General features: G+C 42.0%; 1 protein-coding gene across 1 annotated transcript in view; it reads right to left on the reverse strand.

The window, feature by feature from the left end:
• Positions 1–14,792, reverse strand: part of ATP13A5 (ATPase 13A5) — a 97,951-nt gene that overhangs the window by 27,365 nt on the left and 55,794 nt on the right. The window contains exons 13-21 of the mRNA XM_045851880.1: positions 13,978–14,039; positions 11,796–11,946; positions 9,354–9,440; positions 8,550–8,706; positions 7,557–7,674; positions 4,684–4,808; positions 3,706–3,866; positions 1,716–1,841; positions 577–656 (exon numbers count right to left, since the gene is read on the reverse strand). Of these exons, the coding sequence (XP_045707836.1) occupies positions 577–656; positions 1,716–1,841; positions 3,706–3,866; positions 4,684–4,808; positions 7,557–7,674; positions 8,550–8,706; positions 9,354–9,440; positions 11,796–11,946; positions 13,978–14,039 (1,067 nt within the window). The remainder of the gene's footprint in view (positions 1–576; positions 657–1,715; positions 1,842–3,705; positions 3,867–4,683; positions 4,809–7,556; positions 7,675–8,549; positions 8,707–9,353; positions 9,441–11,795; positions 11,947–13,977; positions 14,040–14,792) is intronic.

The following is a 14,792-nucleotide window of genomic DNA, read 5'->3' on the forward strand; positions in this document are numbered from 1 at the left end:
AAAATGGTCCTCAGGGATCCCTGCTTCCTGGTATTTGTGATGTGCCATGCCCTTCTTTGAGGGTGGGCTGGACCTCATGACTTGCTTCTAATGAAGAGAATACAGCAAAAATGATGAGATGTCATTTCTGAGCTGAAGGTATAAAAAAAATGGTGATTCTCTCTCTCTCTGATTCTTCTTCCTTGCTCACTTTTAGGGAAGTCAGCTGCCACATTGTGAGCTTCCTTGTAAAATGACCCATGTGGCCAGGAACTGAGGGTGGCTTGTGTCCAACAGCCGGTGGAAAACAGAAACTCTTAGTCCCACCACCCACAAGAAACGGAATCCTACCAACAGCCTATGAGGGAGGCTGGTGGCAGATCTTTCTCCCTCAAGTGCTGAGATGACCGCAGTTCTGGCCGACAACTGATTACGGCCTTGAGAGACGCAGAGGCAGAAGAGTCAGCTAAGCATGCCTGGGTGCCTGACCCACAGAATTATAAAACAATAAATAGTGTTATCCTAAGCCACTACATTTTGGGATAATTTGTTACACAGTAGGTAATGAATTCATTCCTTTCATGTAATAACACTTACTTTAATTTCTGAAATTCTTCAACAAGGCTTGATTTTTGCCCAGGAGACATTCTTGCAAAAATGGTTGCATTCACAAGAATCTAAAGAGAAAAAATGATTGCTGCAATAAGATTAGAAAAAAAAAGAATACTTTAAAATAAAAGAATGGGCTTGAAAAATCACCTCTGGCCACTGTTTGAACATAGCATTGGGGAGTGGGTCATTAGACCAAATGTCAGGAAAGGGAATAAGGGGATTTAATGCTTTAATATTTAACTTGCTCTCTCACTCCTCCGTCACAACTCTATTAGTTCTTTCCAGGCCATTTTTTCCAAGATGGGATAACCTCTCCTTAATAACAATAACTAAAAAGCAGTAGAGCATATGGGATAAAAATGCTTAAGGAAATACAGCTCTTTTTACTAAACCCTGTCTCCACAGCTGAAGCATAGACAGAGAGCAACAGATCCGGAGCTGAGAAATAAGCTTCTCTTCTCAGCTCTGAACCAATTACCTGTACAAACCTTCAATGGGTGACTTGACTTCTCTGAGGCTCAGCTTTCCCATCCCTACAATGAGGAATTGGACTGATCACTTTCTGAAAGCCTTTGGAGTCTAGATTTTACAGTCCTTGGCTGGTAAGATGACAGAATTCTCAAGACATGGCTAACAGAGGGTTGCTGCCCCCAGCTTGTGCTCCACTTACCTCCTTCACACTGACAGCACAGCCCTGCACAGCACTACTTTAAAATAGACACACAGAGGAGAAGATAAATGATTTTGAAAAGAAACCATGGGGACTTTGTTTCTTCCTGCTGTAATTCAGAGAAAAGCTGACCCACAAAGCAGGAACATGTTTGGAACTATCCTGAGGTTCTCCTGCTGGGGAAGGAGGAAGGAGGGAGGCTGGGGTTGGACTGGCGGCAGGGGCGACTGGCGGTACCAGAACTCAAACACCCAACAGGAGGCCCTGGGCAAGTGCAGGGCCAGGTGCACATAGGCGGGGCCAGGAAACTTCAGAATGGGCAGTGACCCTTGGGAGGTGTTTATTCCCTAACTCAGAGATACTCTCAGTGATGTCAGCCTCGCTACTCTCTTGCCCTTTCATGCCTCACTAATTTGCAGAGGAAAACACAACATTTCGTTTCGCCAGTACTCACTTTTGGAAGCAAGCTGTTGAAATGCTGAAATAGCACTTGGTATGATTTCCCACTCATTGCAAAATGATAACAGCTCCCTTTTTCTCCAGCAGGCACTGAACTGTTTCCAATATTAATGTAGGTTTCCTAAAATCAAAAGGCATTATTTCCACATGGGCTCTTAGCTGTTTCAGAATCGCTTTGCTTTCTGATGTCTTCTGTAAGGAATTACATTCATATTTCATAACCATGTGAGGGCTAGCAAACACATAATATGTGATTTGCCCATGAAACATAGATTTATATGAAGAAGACACTCAAAATACCTCCCCAAATTATATATGAATATGCAATACTTTGACAGCATGATGCTCTGGATCCCATCCTGGGAGATAACATGTGTGTTTCATTCTACAGAGGAAATTATTCTCAGGTACCAATTAGTGATTTTAAGAACAGGAACATTCATCCCTCTTCTTCCTTCTTTTCATCATGTAATCTTTTATTTCCTAAGATCACTTACAATTCACTCCTTCAAAAATCATTTCACAGTCTTCACTATAAAATAAACATCTTTTATCAGAGCCAGAGGTCTTTTAGCCCCTGACCTCCCCCCAACCCAACAGGAAACCTTTTTCCTTATGGGGCACAGCTCCTTTTCTGAAATACTTGCCCTCCTGTCTTTCACCTGTCAGTGTCCCCTGTCACTGTGTTCCAGTCCCACAGAAGAGCATCTGATAAATGTATATGCACTCATCATGTGAATAGGTGAGAAAATTTCATTCATTAGAGAAATTCATCTTTGGGAAAGCATTGCACTTGGAAGGAAAAATGTTTCGATGTGTCAAATTGGAAGGCAAAGTGCATCTCCTCCCAAGTCCCATGAAATGGCCAACAAAAAGATGTGCTCTGAAGCATTCAACTTGAGGCAAGGACAGGGTTCCTTTTACTTTTAGTAGAAATTGGGGGCGGGGCTGGTGGGAGGGAGACAGAGAGGAGGAGGAAAGCCTGAGACTGTGATGTGACTTCTCCCAGCAACAGCTAAAATGTCAGTCAAGGTATTAAACTCATGAATGGGTGGTGTTAAAGATAAGTGAGGACCTGAGTTTCATCACACAGTGAACTGGAGGCAATATAAAGTGATGCTGAAGTCTGCTGAAAGCATAGAGAGAGTTGTCATCTTTCACTCAAACCCATGCAAAGGGGTTTGAGCCAAGGTAAGGCACCTCTCCATAGGGTAGGGGCAGGAGCACTCTGGGCAGTTGTGAAGTTTGTATACTGAACAAAGGCCTGCTCTACACTTCACAAGCCAAAGGGCTGGCCAGCCTAGAAGAAGAGAGCATCTTTGTGATTTATGACCTGGAGGACTGTCTCTCTGAATTCGCACAAAGACAGGTGGTGCATTTAGTGATGGGATGTCAGGCTGCAAGCACTCCCTTCATGTGAAAAGGCTGTCCTGTCACAAGTACCCAGGGAGCCTACTCTGGAGAAGACCTGACACCTGTTCACTGCATGTCACAGGTGCAGCACTATCTACACTCCTGTGATTTGGGTAGAATCAAACAGACCTGGGTTTGACAGTCTGCTCTGCAACTTGCCAGCTGTATGTCTTGGACAGACTCGCGTCCTTAGGCTTCAGTTCTCTCATTTGTAAAATGAATAGTTTACTCAACTGTACAGGGTAACTGTGAGGATTAAATGGGGATTATGGATGTAAATTGGTGATTCTCAACTGTGACTGAATATTGCAAACACCAGCAGGAAAGGCTGAGACCAGCTCCCAGCCCAGGGGTTCTTATTAACCAGTAGAGCTTAATCATCTTCCAGGTGATGTGTCTGTCCAGCTGTGGCTGAGAAGTGCTGATGAAAATGCTAAATGGTTTGCAAACTGTGAAGCTCTGGACAGATATGAGTATTATTACTGTGATGACTTGTGATATCAAGAGAAGAACGCCCAGGGCCAGTGCCCTGTCAGCTCCAGCCACGAAGGGGCCCTTTAACATTTGCTCACATTCTTCCCAGGTCCATTCTCTTGGTTCTCTACCAGCTGCCAGGTCACAGAAGCAGGAACAAACTCTTCTGGTTCATGAGCGTCGATGAGGATTACTTGGCTGCCTTGAGGGATCATTTCGGAATTCTTGGCAACGGTAATGGCTGTTTGCAGGTTGTCACCTAGTTGACAAAGAAAGTCAATTGGCTTTATGTATAAACTTCTCAGCAATGAGAATTGAGCTCCCCCTCTCCTGAGTGTCCATACTACTTGGTTGGTGGTTTGCTGGGGCATTTACTGCTTTCTGCCTTTTTAAATAACCCTTTCTCTTCCCCTCTGCCTCAGCCTGTCTGCCCCTAGTGGTCAACTGCCATGTCTGCATTTCGCTCCCACCACAGTGAGCGTCCTGCCGTCCTGAATGCTTTTCAAAACATGCACAAATAAGTAAATCAATGTTTGTCACTTCATGACTAATCGTCAGGAGACTGACAGCTCTTAGTGGTGAAGGTAGTATGACCCAATCTGATAGCATCAAACCACCCTTGGGATGTGGATTCCAGGTAAGCAGAGAAAAGAACACTTAGTGCTAGCTGGGCCACACTTGAGTTGGATTATCCTGTGCCTTGACAGTCCCCACTGCCCTGAAGTACAGCCAGGCTGAGTCTCACACCCTTTACACAGAGGTCCTATTGGGGTTATTGATGCAAACACATCCATTCTTGTGTTTGAACATTTACTGCGAGCCCCTTAGCAGTGTGCTTCCTGGGTAGGAAGAGTGGGCACTAGACGAAGAAAATACGATATGGTTAGTGCCTCCCAAACTCATGGTGGTGTTGGGAGAGCCACATGTTTCCAAATAACTGTACCACAGGGTAACAAACTTGACAGCAAAGCATTCTTCTTTCTGCCTCAGCCACATAAACTCACTCAGCTCACACTGTATTCTTCCTATGCCTGAGACACATTCAACTTAGCAGGCCTCCAGAAACATATACCTACCAGTAATCATCACAGTCCTGATGCGGGCCTCACTCAGCTCCTTCAAGACTGGCTTGGTTTCCTTTTTCAAGCGATTCTCCATTATGAGAAGTCCCAGAAATGTTAACTCGGACTCCACCTTCTCTCTTTGGATTCAAGAAAATTGATATTAAAGCTTATTTACATAGTCTCAAGAGTTGGATTCATTCCTTCTTTTTAAAGAAGTGATGAAACTTTCTAAGTTTTGTCAATGTAATATATGTCCATATTTAATTAATTAAAAAAATCCAAAGCTTAAAATAAAAACCAAGAGATCATGTCCTCACACCACCCTCATTCTTAGTGGCAGCAACCGCTTTTATATCTTTTAGCTCCTTATAGTTTTCAACTCCATTTTTTAAAACATTATGCTTATCTTGCAGCTCTTCTGTTGGTTGTAAAAACTTTTAAAAAATCATTTGTATTTTTATTTCCAAGGCATTTTAGATCTTATAATAATCTATTTATTATACATTTATTAAGTATATACTGCATAGAGGATACTATAGTAATAGTCAAATATGGTATCATTCACTTCAGCTTCTGTCTATAAGCTCCAGGATAAACATGATATCAGCCAAGGGTTTGAACAGTTTTCAGAATTTGAAATTGGAGGCTTGAAAATACAATTCAAATTTGAATGGGAACATTACTCTCTGGAGTAGAGTCTAAATTGCTACATATTTCAGGCAAAAGTCCATTCACTGGATAACTACTTTATTTTAGATCTTACATCAGGCACTTCAGTGGATACTCAGATAATCAGATATAAATCCTGTCTTAGAGATCTCAGAAAATATTATTTAAAAAATGTACCTCAGTATAGCACTTGTTAAAATCCCATCATTTGACCTCATGAGTTTCCATTTTTAATTGGAATCATATTTTCTCACTAACTTGAATTAAAAGAAAAATCCAAAAATCTTCTCACCAGTTTATTCTGGTTTTCAGCTCTGTTTTGGGACTCTTCCCCTTGTTCGCCTTTTCAGACCTTGTGGCTGTTGTGATTCCACAGCATTTCTAGCAAAACCCTGTATCGGGGTCCTTGCGCCACTCTTCCTGTCTCCTGCAAGGCTTCCCCCTCCCTGGCTATCTGCAGTCCTTCCTCCCTCACTCTCCCCACAGCTCTCTTCAAAGGGCGCCCCGTCAGAGGACTTCCCTGATCACCCCATGTAAAATGGTGTCTTCTGGTTGTTGTTTTTTTAATCCTCTCAACCCACTTAATTTTTTCCTTCAGGCCATTTATCAGTACTTGACAATATTGTATAGATTTATTTTATTACCTATTTCCCCAATTAGGATATAAGCTCAGGAGGACAAGAATTTTATTTTATTCACTCTGAATCTTCAATGCCTCAAAGAGCATCTCACACAGTTCAGCTCAATAGAACTTAGCTAAACCAATGGAAGGGGGAATCTTGATAAAACATTTCTTCTATTTTTTAGCTTTTTTTTTGTCGTCTCACAAAGCTGTCTTACTTCCTTCTCTGATGGCAGTTTTTTAGAATTTTTTTTTATTTTCTAATTGGAAAACTTTGCTAAACAGAATTTGAATCTAAAGAATATCAAAACCCTATTATTTTATCTGGTTTGAAAATAGTAACTGAATTCCAAGAAGCAAAACAGGCTCCTGGAGAGTCTGAGACAGTTAGAAATCTAGCACATTTAATCCTCATTTCTTAAATGTTGGTATATTTATAATAATGTCTATTTCACTAGTGGCTTTTAAATAAGAACATCACAGCTGCATGTGCACGTGGCAGCTGGGTGGTAGCTATGCTCCATGTCCAGATACATAAATATTCTCTCTTCATACATGAGCTTAATGTTTGTTATTAAAATTTGCCTTGAAAACTTATAAAATCCTGAGTGTGATGGGTTTTTATGCTTGCTCAAGAATAGCTAACACCTTGAATATGAAATCTGAGAGTGCCATTCATATATTTCAAAATGAGCTTTGTAATTCTATTTAGAAGATTAAAATGTTGTAGTTGAAAAGGCTCCTTAAAGATCATCAAATCCTACATTTTGAAGACGGGAAACTGACACTGTAAGAAAGGGACAATCACTACTGATTACACTAGAGTGGATGGACTTAAGTTGTAAATACTAATGTTGAACAAAGAATATCCATATTTTATGCAGGGGAGCTGATTTTACATAAAAGTATCTCCATCGGCAACACAACATCAAAGATAACTGATGCATAGGTGATTCATTATTCAAATTTTTTACAGTATTTCTCTACTTCTTTGTTATAAATGATTCAAAAACAACCTTTAAAAACTGAGAAATGTCAAAAGGAAAAATTAACCCTCTAAGGAGGACCATTCATCTCCTTAACATAATTAAGGATACTGGGTTCTAGTTTGTTTAAGGAACTCAGTTTGCCCTCACTGTCTCTCCAGATCTGAGAGAGGTGTATTACTGAGCTCTGAAAGAATCCAAGTCTAAAGATTCTGGAGGACTTTCTAGGTGCCAACTCTCTCCTTCCTCTTTATGTAGGCCTTCCTTGCATGTAGGCCTCCCAAGTCAGTTAGCCACGTAGTGTTCCAAGGCTGAAGAAGGGCTGGTCATTCTTGGGGGGATAATGGAATTCAGAAGAGGGAGAACTTATGAGCATCTGGAAGTTGGGAGATCTCAGCTACCATCCGTGTTCTGCCACTGACCAGCATGGTGACCTAATCAAGTCCTCCCCGGTGTGGCTCACACTTAGCCCTCTCTGAATTAGGGGACTGGAAGAGATTGACTCTTCACCTCTAAGAGTTTCCTTAATGATTTGAACTCTCCATCAAGCCATACTCTCTGGGGCTCCTTCTCTTTATTCCCATTGAGCCAATTTCTGAGTTTCTTACCTGGATAAACTTTCCACTTCCAAAAGCTTCCCCACACTCAAGGCTTTATGGGCAAGGGCAATGACACGAAAGCCTTGTTTGGTATAATTTCTCAGCTGCTGTGGGAAATCCTTGGGCACTGCCACGAGAGAAGAGAGAGGTAAATGGAAAGTCACACTGAAGGTCACCCAACTCCTAAGCAAGACTTTGGCATGCAGTCACTACACCTTGTTTTAACTTTCACTGTATAAAAATGCTTTAATAGAAATGTGGAACCACAAAGAATTGTTTGCCAAATCAAAAGTTCGGTGCACAAGTTGATGGCTATCAGTCATCATAACGAGAATATAGATGCAAGTCCGAAGGAAAAGGCTAATTTTATCCAAATAAAGCCATTTGAATGCAACAGTATCCTCATAAATCTGGGCTGCTGCTTAGAAGGAGCATGTGTCTGTAAGACTGAGAAACAACACAAATCAGTGCAAAACCTGGCCCAGCGAGGTGAAATTGCTGTGAAAATGGTCAATTACCTTGCTCTAATACTACCTAATTTAAACACTCTCTTTTTCCTAAAAGATTTATCTTTTTTACATTCTCCTTCCATCAATGTCTCTGAGACCCCTTCAGTGGAGCCGGCTCCCCAGGAACTGACGGAACACCTCTGCTGTAGAACCATTCTAGTGTCCCAGCCTGTCCCTGTGGATTCCTCTTCCAAATGCTCCTCACACTCACCCATCCTGGTTCTCAAAACCTTGAGTAGCTTCTTATTCTGGCTCCTGATGCTCACTTCACATCTCCTTCCCTGATACCCCGTCATGGTTCAACCACAGCTGGGCATTTACTCTCTGCCTCTTTGCCTTGAAATGATCATGTCTGCCTAATCAAACCTTCCAGTCCCACTTCCCACTCACCAAGAAGACAATCACCTCCACATGTATTGGCTTAGCCTTGTCTGCTCTATGCATGAACTTTAAAAATACTTCCCTCCTGAAAGAGAAGAGCATCCGTCAGTACCTGTTTCAGATCTGCAGAACTGGGCCAGCATCTCCGGGGCGCCCTTCATGTAGACGTGGACGTGCTCCTCCCCTGCCAGCTGGGCCACCACTGACATCCGCTGCAGGCTCGATGAGAACGGAAACTGGCGCAGGATGGCGATGGCTTCCACGGGGCTCTGTGGTGGACCGAGACAGAGGCGTTTAGGAAGCTTTTGAGTGAGATGTATTACATACACACCGACAAATAGGCTGCCCTCTACAATGAGCTCAGGCACATCACAAAGTATCACAACACTGGTATTTTTCTGGCTGCCTCTCAGGTGATTTCCTCATCAAGTTGCCTGGCCTGCAAGGCCCTTCCCTTTGGCTGCCTGGAGAAATCCTGGTCATCTCAGGCCAAACTCACAGGCCTCCCCTCCTCTGTGGTGCTTCTCTCCCAGAAGCAGCATACACTCCCACCTCTGGACTCCTGCGGCTCTGTCTTCAGCCTTTATTATAGCACTTGGTACATTATATTATACTTATTTGGACTGCTATTGATTTTTTTTACTGGCCCATGTGCTCCTCCAACACAAAGACCAGCACGTCTAGCTTTGAAGTCACTCTATCCCTGAGCACCTAGCACAGTTCTCTAGCATATGTAGGTGCTCAGTGGGTTTTGAATAAATTAATGGATAAATTCGGGAATGAAGGAATGAGCAAACCAACTATGGACACTGTTAGGATAAGGCAAAATAATAGGAATATAAAAATATGTGAAAGTCAGGAGAGTTTCATCAGTTTTAAGAGAAAGAGCTATATGATTTAAAGAAGCAAATCATACCTGACTAGCTTTCGGTCCTGGTTTTATTATTACATTTGAGTCTGACACCCTAAATTTGCAGTAGTCCGCATTGCGATGTTCCATTTTCTGTTTTAAAATTAAAAAAGAAAACATAAGATTCCCTAGAGAAAAAATTAAAAAAGAAATCTTTCTCATTTGCATAGCACTTTAATCTTTTCAAAGCCCTTTTCACATACGTTCTCTTCTAGACCAATTATCTTAATACCGTCATTGTCAAATTTCCATTGTGTTGACTTACATTAAAGGACCTTATTCTAGAATGTCAAAAAGCCAGAAATATTGTGACTGCATTTTAAATAGTAACTGATGGATGAGCTACAGGCCAATGCTCTTCCTAAATGGGATCTCTAGTGACTGAAGGAGACTGCTGTGGAGATCTACTCTCCAATAGAGCTGAGCCCTTTAGCTCTCCAAGGAGCTGGGATTGGATCTTGAGCTAAACACAGGACTATTTCTTATGCTATATCCATGCTACTAGCCTAATTGGTCAGCCAGAGAGTTAGCAAGTTAGCGGCCAGCCAATTAGAAAGCATTATTTAAAATGGTTTGTTTTCTTTGGATATTATAACATTATAAGTCATAACACCTGAGAAATTAATATTTTTGTAATTACTAATATATATGTAATATATATATCATATATATATATGGTCAGAAAATAGGAGACAACTATTGGTTTCCACTCTGTCACTTGCTTGTTTAATTTTGGGAACATCACTTCATTTTTCTCAGACTCAAAATCTGAGAAACTCAGATCTCAGTTTCTTTTGAAAAATGCTCTTAACATCCCTTCTAGTGCTAAAATTTCTACAGCCTGTAAGGACTGTTTCTCTCCCCCTTAACATTTAGTGAAAGGTTCCTGACTACCAAAAGATGTTTAACTCAAGGCTGCTTCTCACCCAGCTTTAAACTCAGTGAATAATCTTGCACTTTTATGCTTTGTTTGGGGTGGATATAACTGTTCATAAAAACAGTTCTTTCAGAGCTACTACTAAAGACTTATGTTCCCACACAAGACCCTAACTTGTTGGCCATTTGTGCAGATAGATCCACCCTCCTCTGAAGGAAAAGGGGGCAGCACTGAAACCAGGACCTAAGTCCCGTACAGTAATAATGGCCCTCTGCCATCCATGGTTGTGTCTCCTCTAATGGTGGTGGTAAGATATTGCAGATGATAATTACACCAATTCCTCTCTATGAAGATCCAGAAAAGTGGGTGTATTTCTGTCTTGGTGTCAAAAATTTCTGCAAAACAAATACTCTAATTATAACTTACTGATAACAAGTTCCCTGTTTGCTAGGTTTATTCTGTTTTTACTCTGGCCTCTAGAAAGCTATAGTTTTCCTACTATACATCTTTAAATTAACCTTTTTGTGAGAGGTACTTCATGTCCCTACAATCTGGTGTTTCCATTTTTTAACAACTCTGTTTAAAATGCTGTCTTGTGTTTGGTGTATCATTGTAAGGAGCTTTAGAACATTTTTTGAAGGGTAACAGAATGTAAGTAAGTAACTAATTAATTAATTAATGCCTTCCATTTGCTGGGCACTTCACACAGGGCCCTTTTAGGCTAATAGTCTCTACACGCACCACAAGTCCACGAGGGAGGCTTTGTCATCTCAAATGCACAGAGGAGGCACAGACTCAGAGTCTCAGTTCTGAGTTTGGGGTCACACATCTAGAGAGTGGTGGAGTTGAGGGGTCTTCCCACCTTGTCACACAGCTGCCAGGATGGGTTTGTGACCTTCTACTGCCATTTACACTCAACTCAGACAACCGAACCACTTGGACTGAGAGCCCTGTAGTTCCATCAGTTCCGTGTGTAGACTTATGCCATCTAATATAGTAGCTATCAACCACTCGTGTCTATTTCAACTTAAACATATACAATACAATACAATACAATACAATACAACTTTGTTCCTCAGTTGCACAGCCACGTTTCAAATGCTCATGAGCCACATGTGGTGAGTGGATTCTATATTGGACAGCACTGCTTTAGTCTACTGTTTCTCTGAGGATGCTTTAAAGAACATTTTTCTCCAACATATGTTTTGGTCTGTCAAGAAGGGTTCTGTGGTCAAACAGGTTTGGTAAATGCGGCATTTCATAGTCTCTCTTGAATATTCATGGTGACCTACAACGTACTAAAGAAATCTTGTAGTCAAATTGAGCTAACTTTGTTTCAACAGCAGCTCCCAAGTTCATTTGATCAGGCAACCCTATTTCCTGCTGACTCATTAACAGAGTTCTTTGGTACAGAGGTTGGGAAATTTGGATAAGATTAGATTATCATTTGTGCATTATTAGGAATCTTCTCTGGGTTTCAACCAAAGTTACAATAGAAAACCTTTAGCATTCCCAGTAAGGATTTCTTCAAGTTTTCCTCATTCAGTTGAAGCAAGAAACTATCACCTTACCCAGGCAGTGCCCTCAAACATCTTGAGGTCCAGAGGGTCTCCCTGGATGGTCCCGTCCAGAAGGATGAGAGAGTGGCAGCTGGCCATGGCGGCACACAGTGGGCCCCACGGCAAAGCTCTGCCGGAGGCAAAGCTGTGGACTTCCTGGAAACTGGTAGAAAAGATGCTTGACAAGCTAAGGTCTTCAACAAAAACCATTTTGCACACCACCCCTTAAATCTTACTAACATAGAGCTTTAATAATACCTAACCTCTATCATGAACACCTTCGATACTCCCCATGTGCTGTATGATAATGTCCATACTCCTGGTATTCAAATCTCTGTCTGCTCCAGTTCTACATCACCTTAGAGATTCTACTCTTACTAGTGTCTTTTATGCAGTTTTTCCAGAGCCTACTTAAACTTCTTCCTATTTTTATACTTGCACAAGTATTTCCCTGCCCTTCAACCTTCGGGGAACTAGCAAGTATCAACTCACTTGGCTTCATCATGTTCTAACTAGACTATTCTGCCTGCAAATTGCTTTTCATAAAACTCTCCTTTGAGATGGATGTGAATTTCCTTTGCAACAGTTTGCCACTGGTCAATCAACACTGTAATTGTGTATACAGAATCACAGGGACTTCTGTCAGATTACGTGCAGCCAGCCCACAGGACGCCAGTGTGGCAGGAAAGCACATGTTGGTAAGGCTCAGAGCAGGTTTCTGCAAACTCCCAGAGCTGGCTCTAGAAAGCCACACAACCCAGGCGAGATGTCTCAAGGCCAATGAGGCAGCAGGGATGGAAAAGAAGCCTGCCCAGTGGTCACTTTTCTCTTCAAGGAAAAGCAGGCATGGACTCTAAAATACTTCTCTCAGCCCTTTGGCCTTTGCCCCTATTTCATGAAGCTCTTGGTAAGGAGATCCAGCATCTAAAGTTCATTTTCCTCTTTGGTAGTGGACTGGCTTTGTTTGATAGTGGACAGGCAAGGACTGTCCTTGCCTCAAGTCTTAGAGCTAAATAGTCTTTGTATCTAGCCGTGTTTACTCTTCCAAAATTTTCAGAGTCCTAGGGGCGACCGGGAGGGTGACAAGTGGAAACTGCAAACATCCTTTTCCCCTTTTTATGACTCTGACCAACAGAGACCCTGCCTGTCTAGACAAAGACCTGGCTCAGGCATCTAAGCAGCCAAGAGCGCAGAGACAGGAGTGAGGTTAGAGCCTGGTAATACACTGAGGTCCAGACCAAGGATCTGCTGCAACATGGTACTGCCTGCCTGTTGCTACCGTGTGTCAGTATTATATCTGGCCCTGTCACCGTCTTGAGGGGCCCCACTGTGACTTGTCTTCAATGACAGCAGCCGCAGCCACTGTTGGGAGCCAAAGCTTTGGAGCAGAGGCCTCTCCACTCAGACTAAGAAGGCAGGTCTTAGCCTGGCAGGAGAGGATCAAGAAGCTCTGGGGCACTCCCTGGGGGCTGGGGGGACACTCCTTTGACCCTCTAGCTCTGTTCTGGGGTAGCGTCTCTGTGATTTCCCTCTTGCTTTTAGCCCATGCCTGTAAAGATTCTAGCCACACACCCTTCAAAACCTCTCTTAAATGCTGTCTCCTTCATTTTCTTGATCTATTCATTTTCAAAATTAATTTCTATCTTTTATCCACTTTGTTATAAAAACCAGGATTATGTATTATATCAAGCAATTGTTATTACTTCTTCTCTATTCTGATTTTGAGCCTTAATGGCCACCCTTTTCACAGCCTGTGCTGCATACTGAGGGCGAGTGCATTTGTACCTTTTATCCCATTTAAGTGGGAACTCTGAGGGAAGGGATAGAGCTCTTCTTTTCTGGATTCCCCACCACACTAGCTACCTAGGGAGTCTTAGCAGTTTTTGATTAAACACAGTCCTGGTTTCACTTCTTGCTTCTCTCTTTTATTCATCCAGCAACTCAATCATCCAACTTATTCTGTTCCATTGTTCATGTAGAGATTGAAGGGCTACTTTTCCTGTCTGATTCCGAAATTAGAACTCATTTAATTTAAAAAATTAAAATAATTGAGAGCTGGTTCCAGCCAATTATTATACATATTTTATGTAACATTTATCCCTCAACTCCAGAAGGACAGGTTTGAGTAGTCCCGAGGCAGCCCCAGACTGGCAGCCGCCCCAGTCACACATTCCTTCTTTGTTAGGGTGCCTACCGGTTGCCTGCAGTAGGGACAGTCCCCCAGAGGTCCAGCCCATCTTCGGTGAGTGTGCCAGTCTGGGGGAAAAATTAGAATTGGTATTAGCGTAAGATTTAGAGCTTTTAATTATATCATGACTTAATAAAAAACAAGCTCCCAAGAAATTAAAGTAGATCTGGTTGCCCAAAGCCCTTCTCTTCATAAGCATCAAATGTTAGATCAGAGAAGGGCACCTGAGAAAACAGGTTCAACAGGTGACAAATGATTCCCAAAAGACCATGTTGATAATTAGATACCAATTCCTAGCCATTGCAACACAGTGGAAGTGATTTGTTTGGTGCGCGAATGTTTGGACTCGTTCAATGAGAGAGGTTTGGTGAGGGCACATCTAATAGGAACCAGCTTTGACTCTCAGTCAGCACTTGCCATCTTTCTGAAGCAGAGCTCAGAATTTTTTTTTTGTCTTTTAAGACTATTTAGTTCACAGTCTTCCATCTGGTTCACACAATTTGCTGAAATGTTGGTGACATGGTGACTTCCCAGATAATAAAATGTTGCTAAAGGGCTTTGAGACTAAAAAGAGCAACAAAGTGCTAAACAAACATTAATTAAGTCCATGAATGAGTTTGATCAAGAAGAAAATAGGGGCAAGATTTGATGTGCTGTATTATGAAAGAGTATTTATCAGAAGATGTAGCAGAAAATTCAAAATAGAACTGAATACACCAGAGCACTTTTAATTTGCTCATTGCTTCACAATTGATCATTAATTACAGAGCCCAACATCTGTACCAGGTAGGCTAGCAGCTGTAGGCCTGCTTAACACCCAG

This window comes from Phyllostomus hastatus, unplaced genomic scaffold (genome assembly GCF_019186645.2).
Source record: "Phyllostomus hastatus isolate PE091 unplaced genomic scaffold, TTU_PhHast_1.1 phas_contig_86, whole genome shotgun sequence".
NCBI lineage: Eukaryota > Metazoa > Chordata > Mammalia > Chiroptera > Phyllostomidae > Phyllostomus > Phyllostomus hastatus.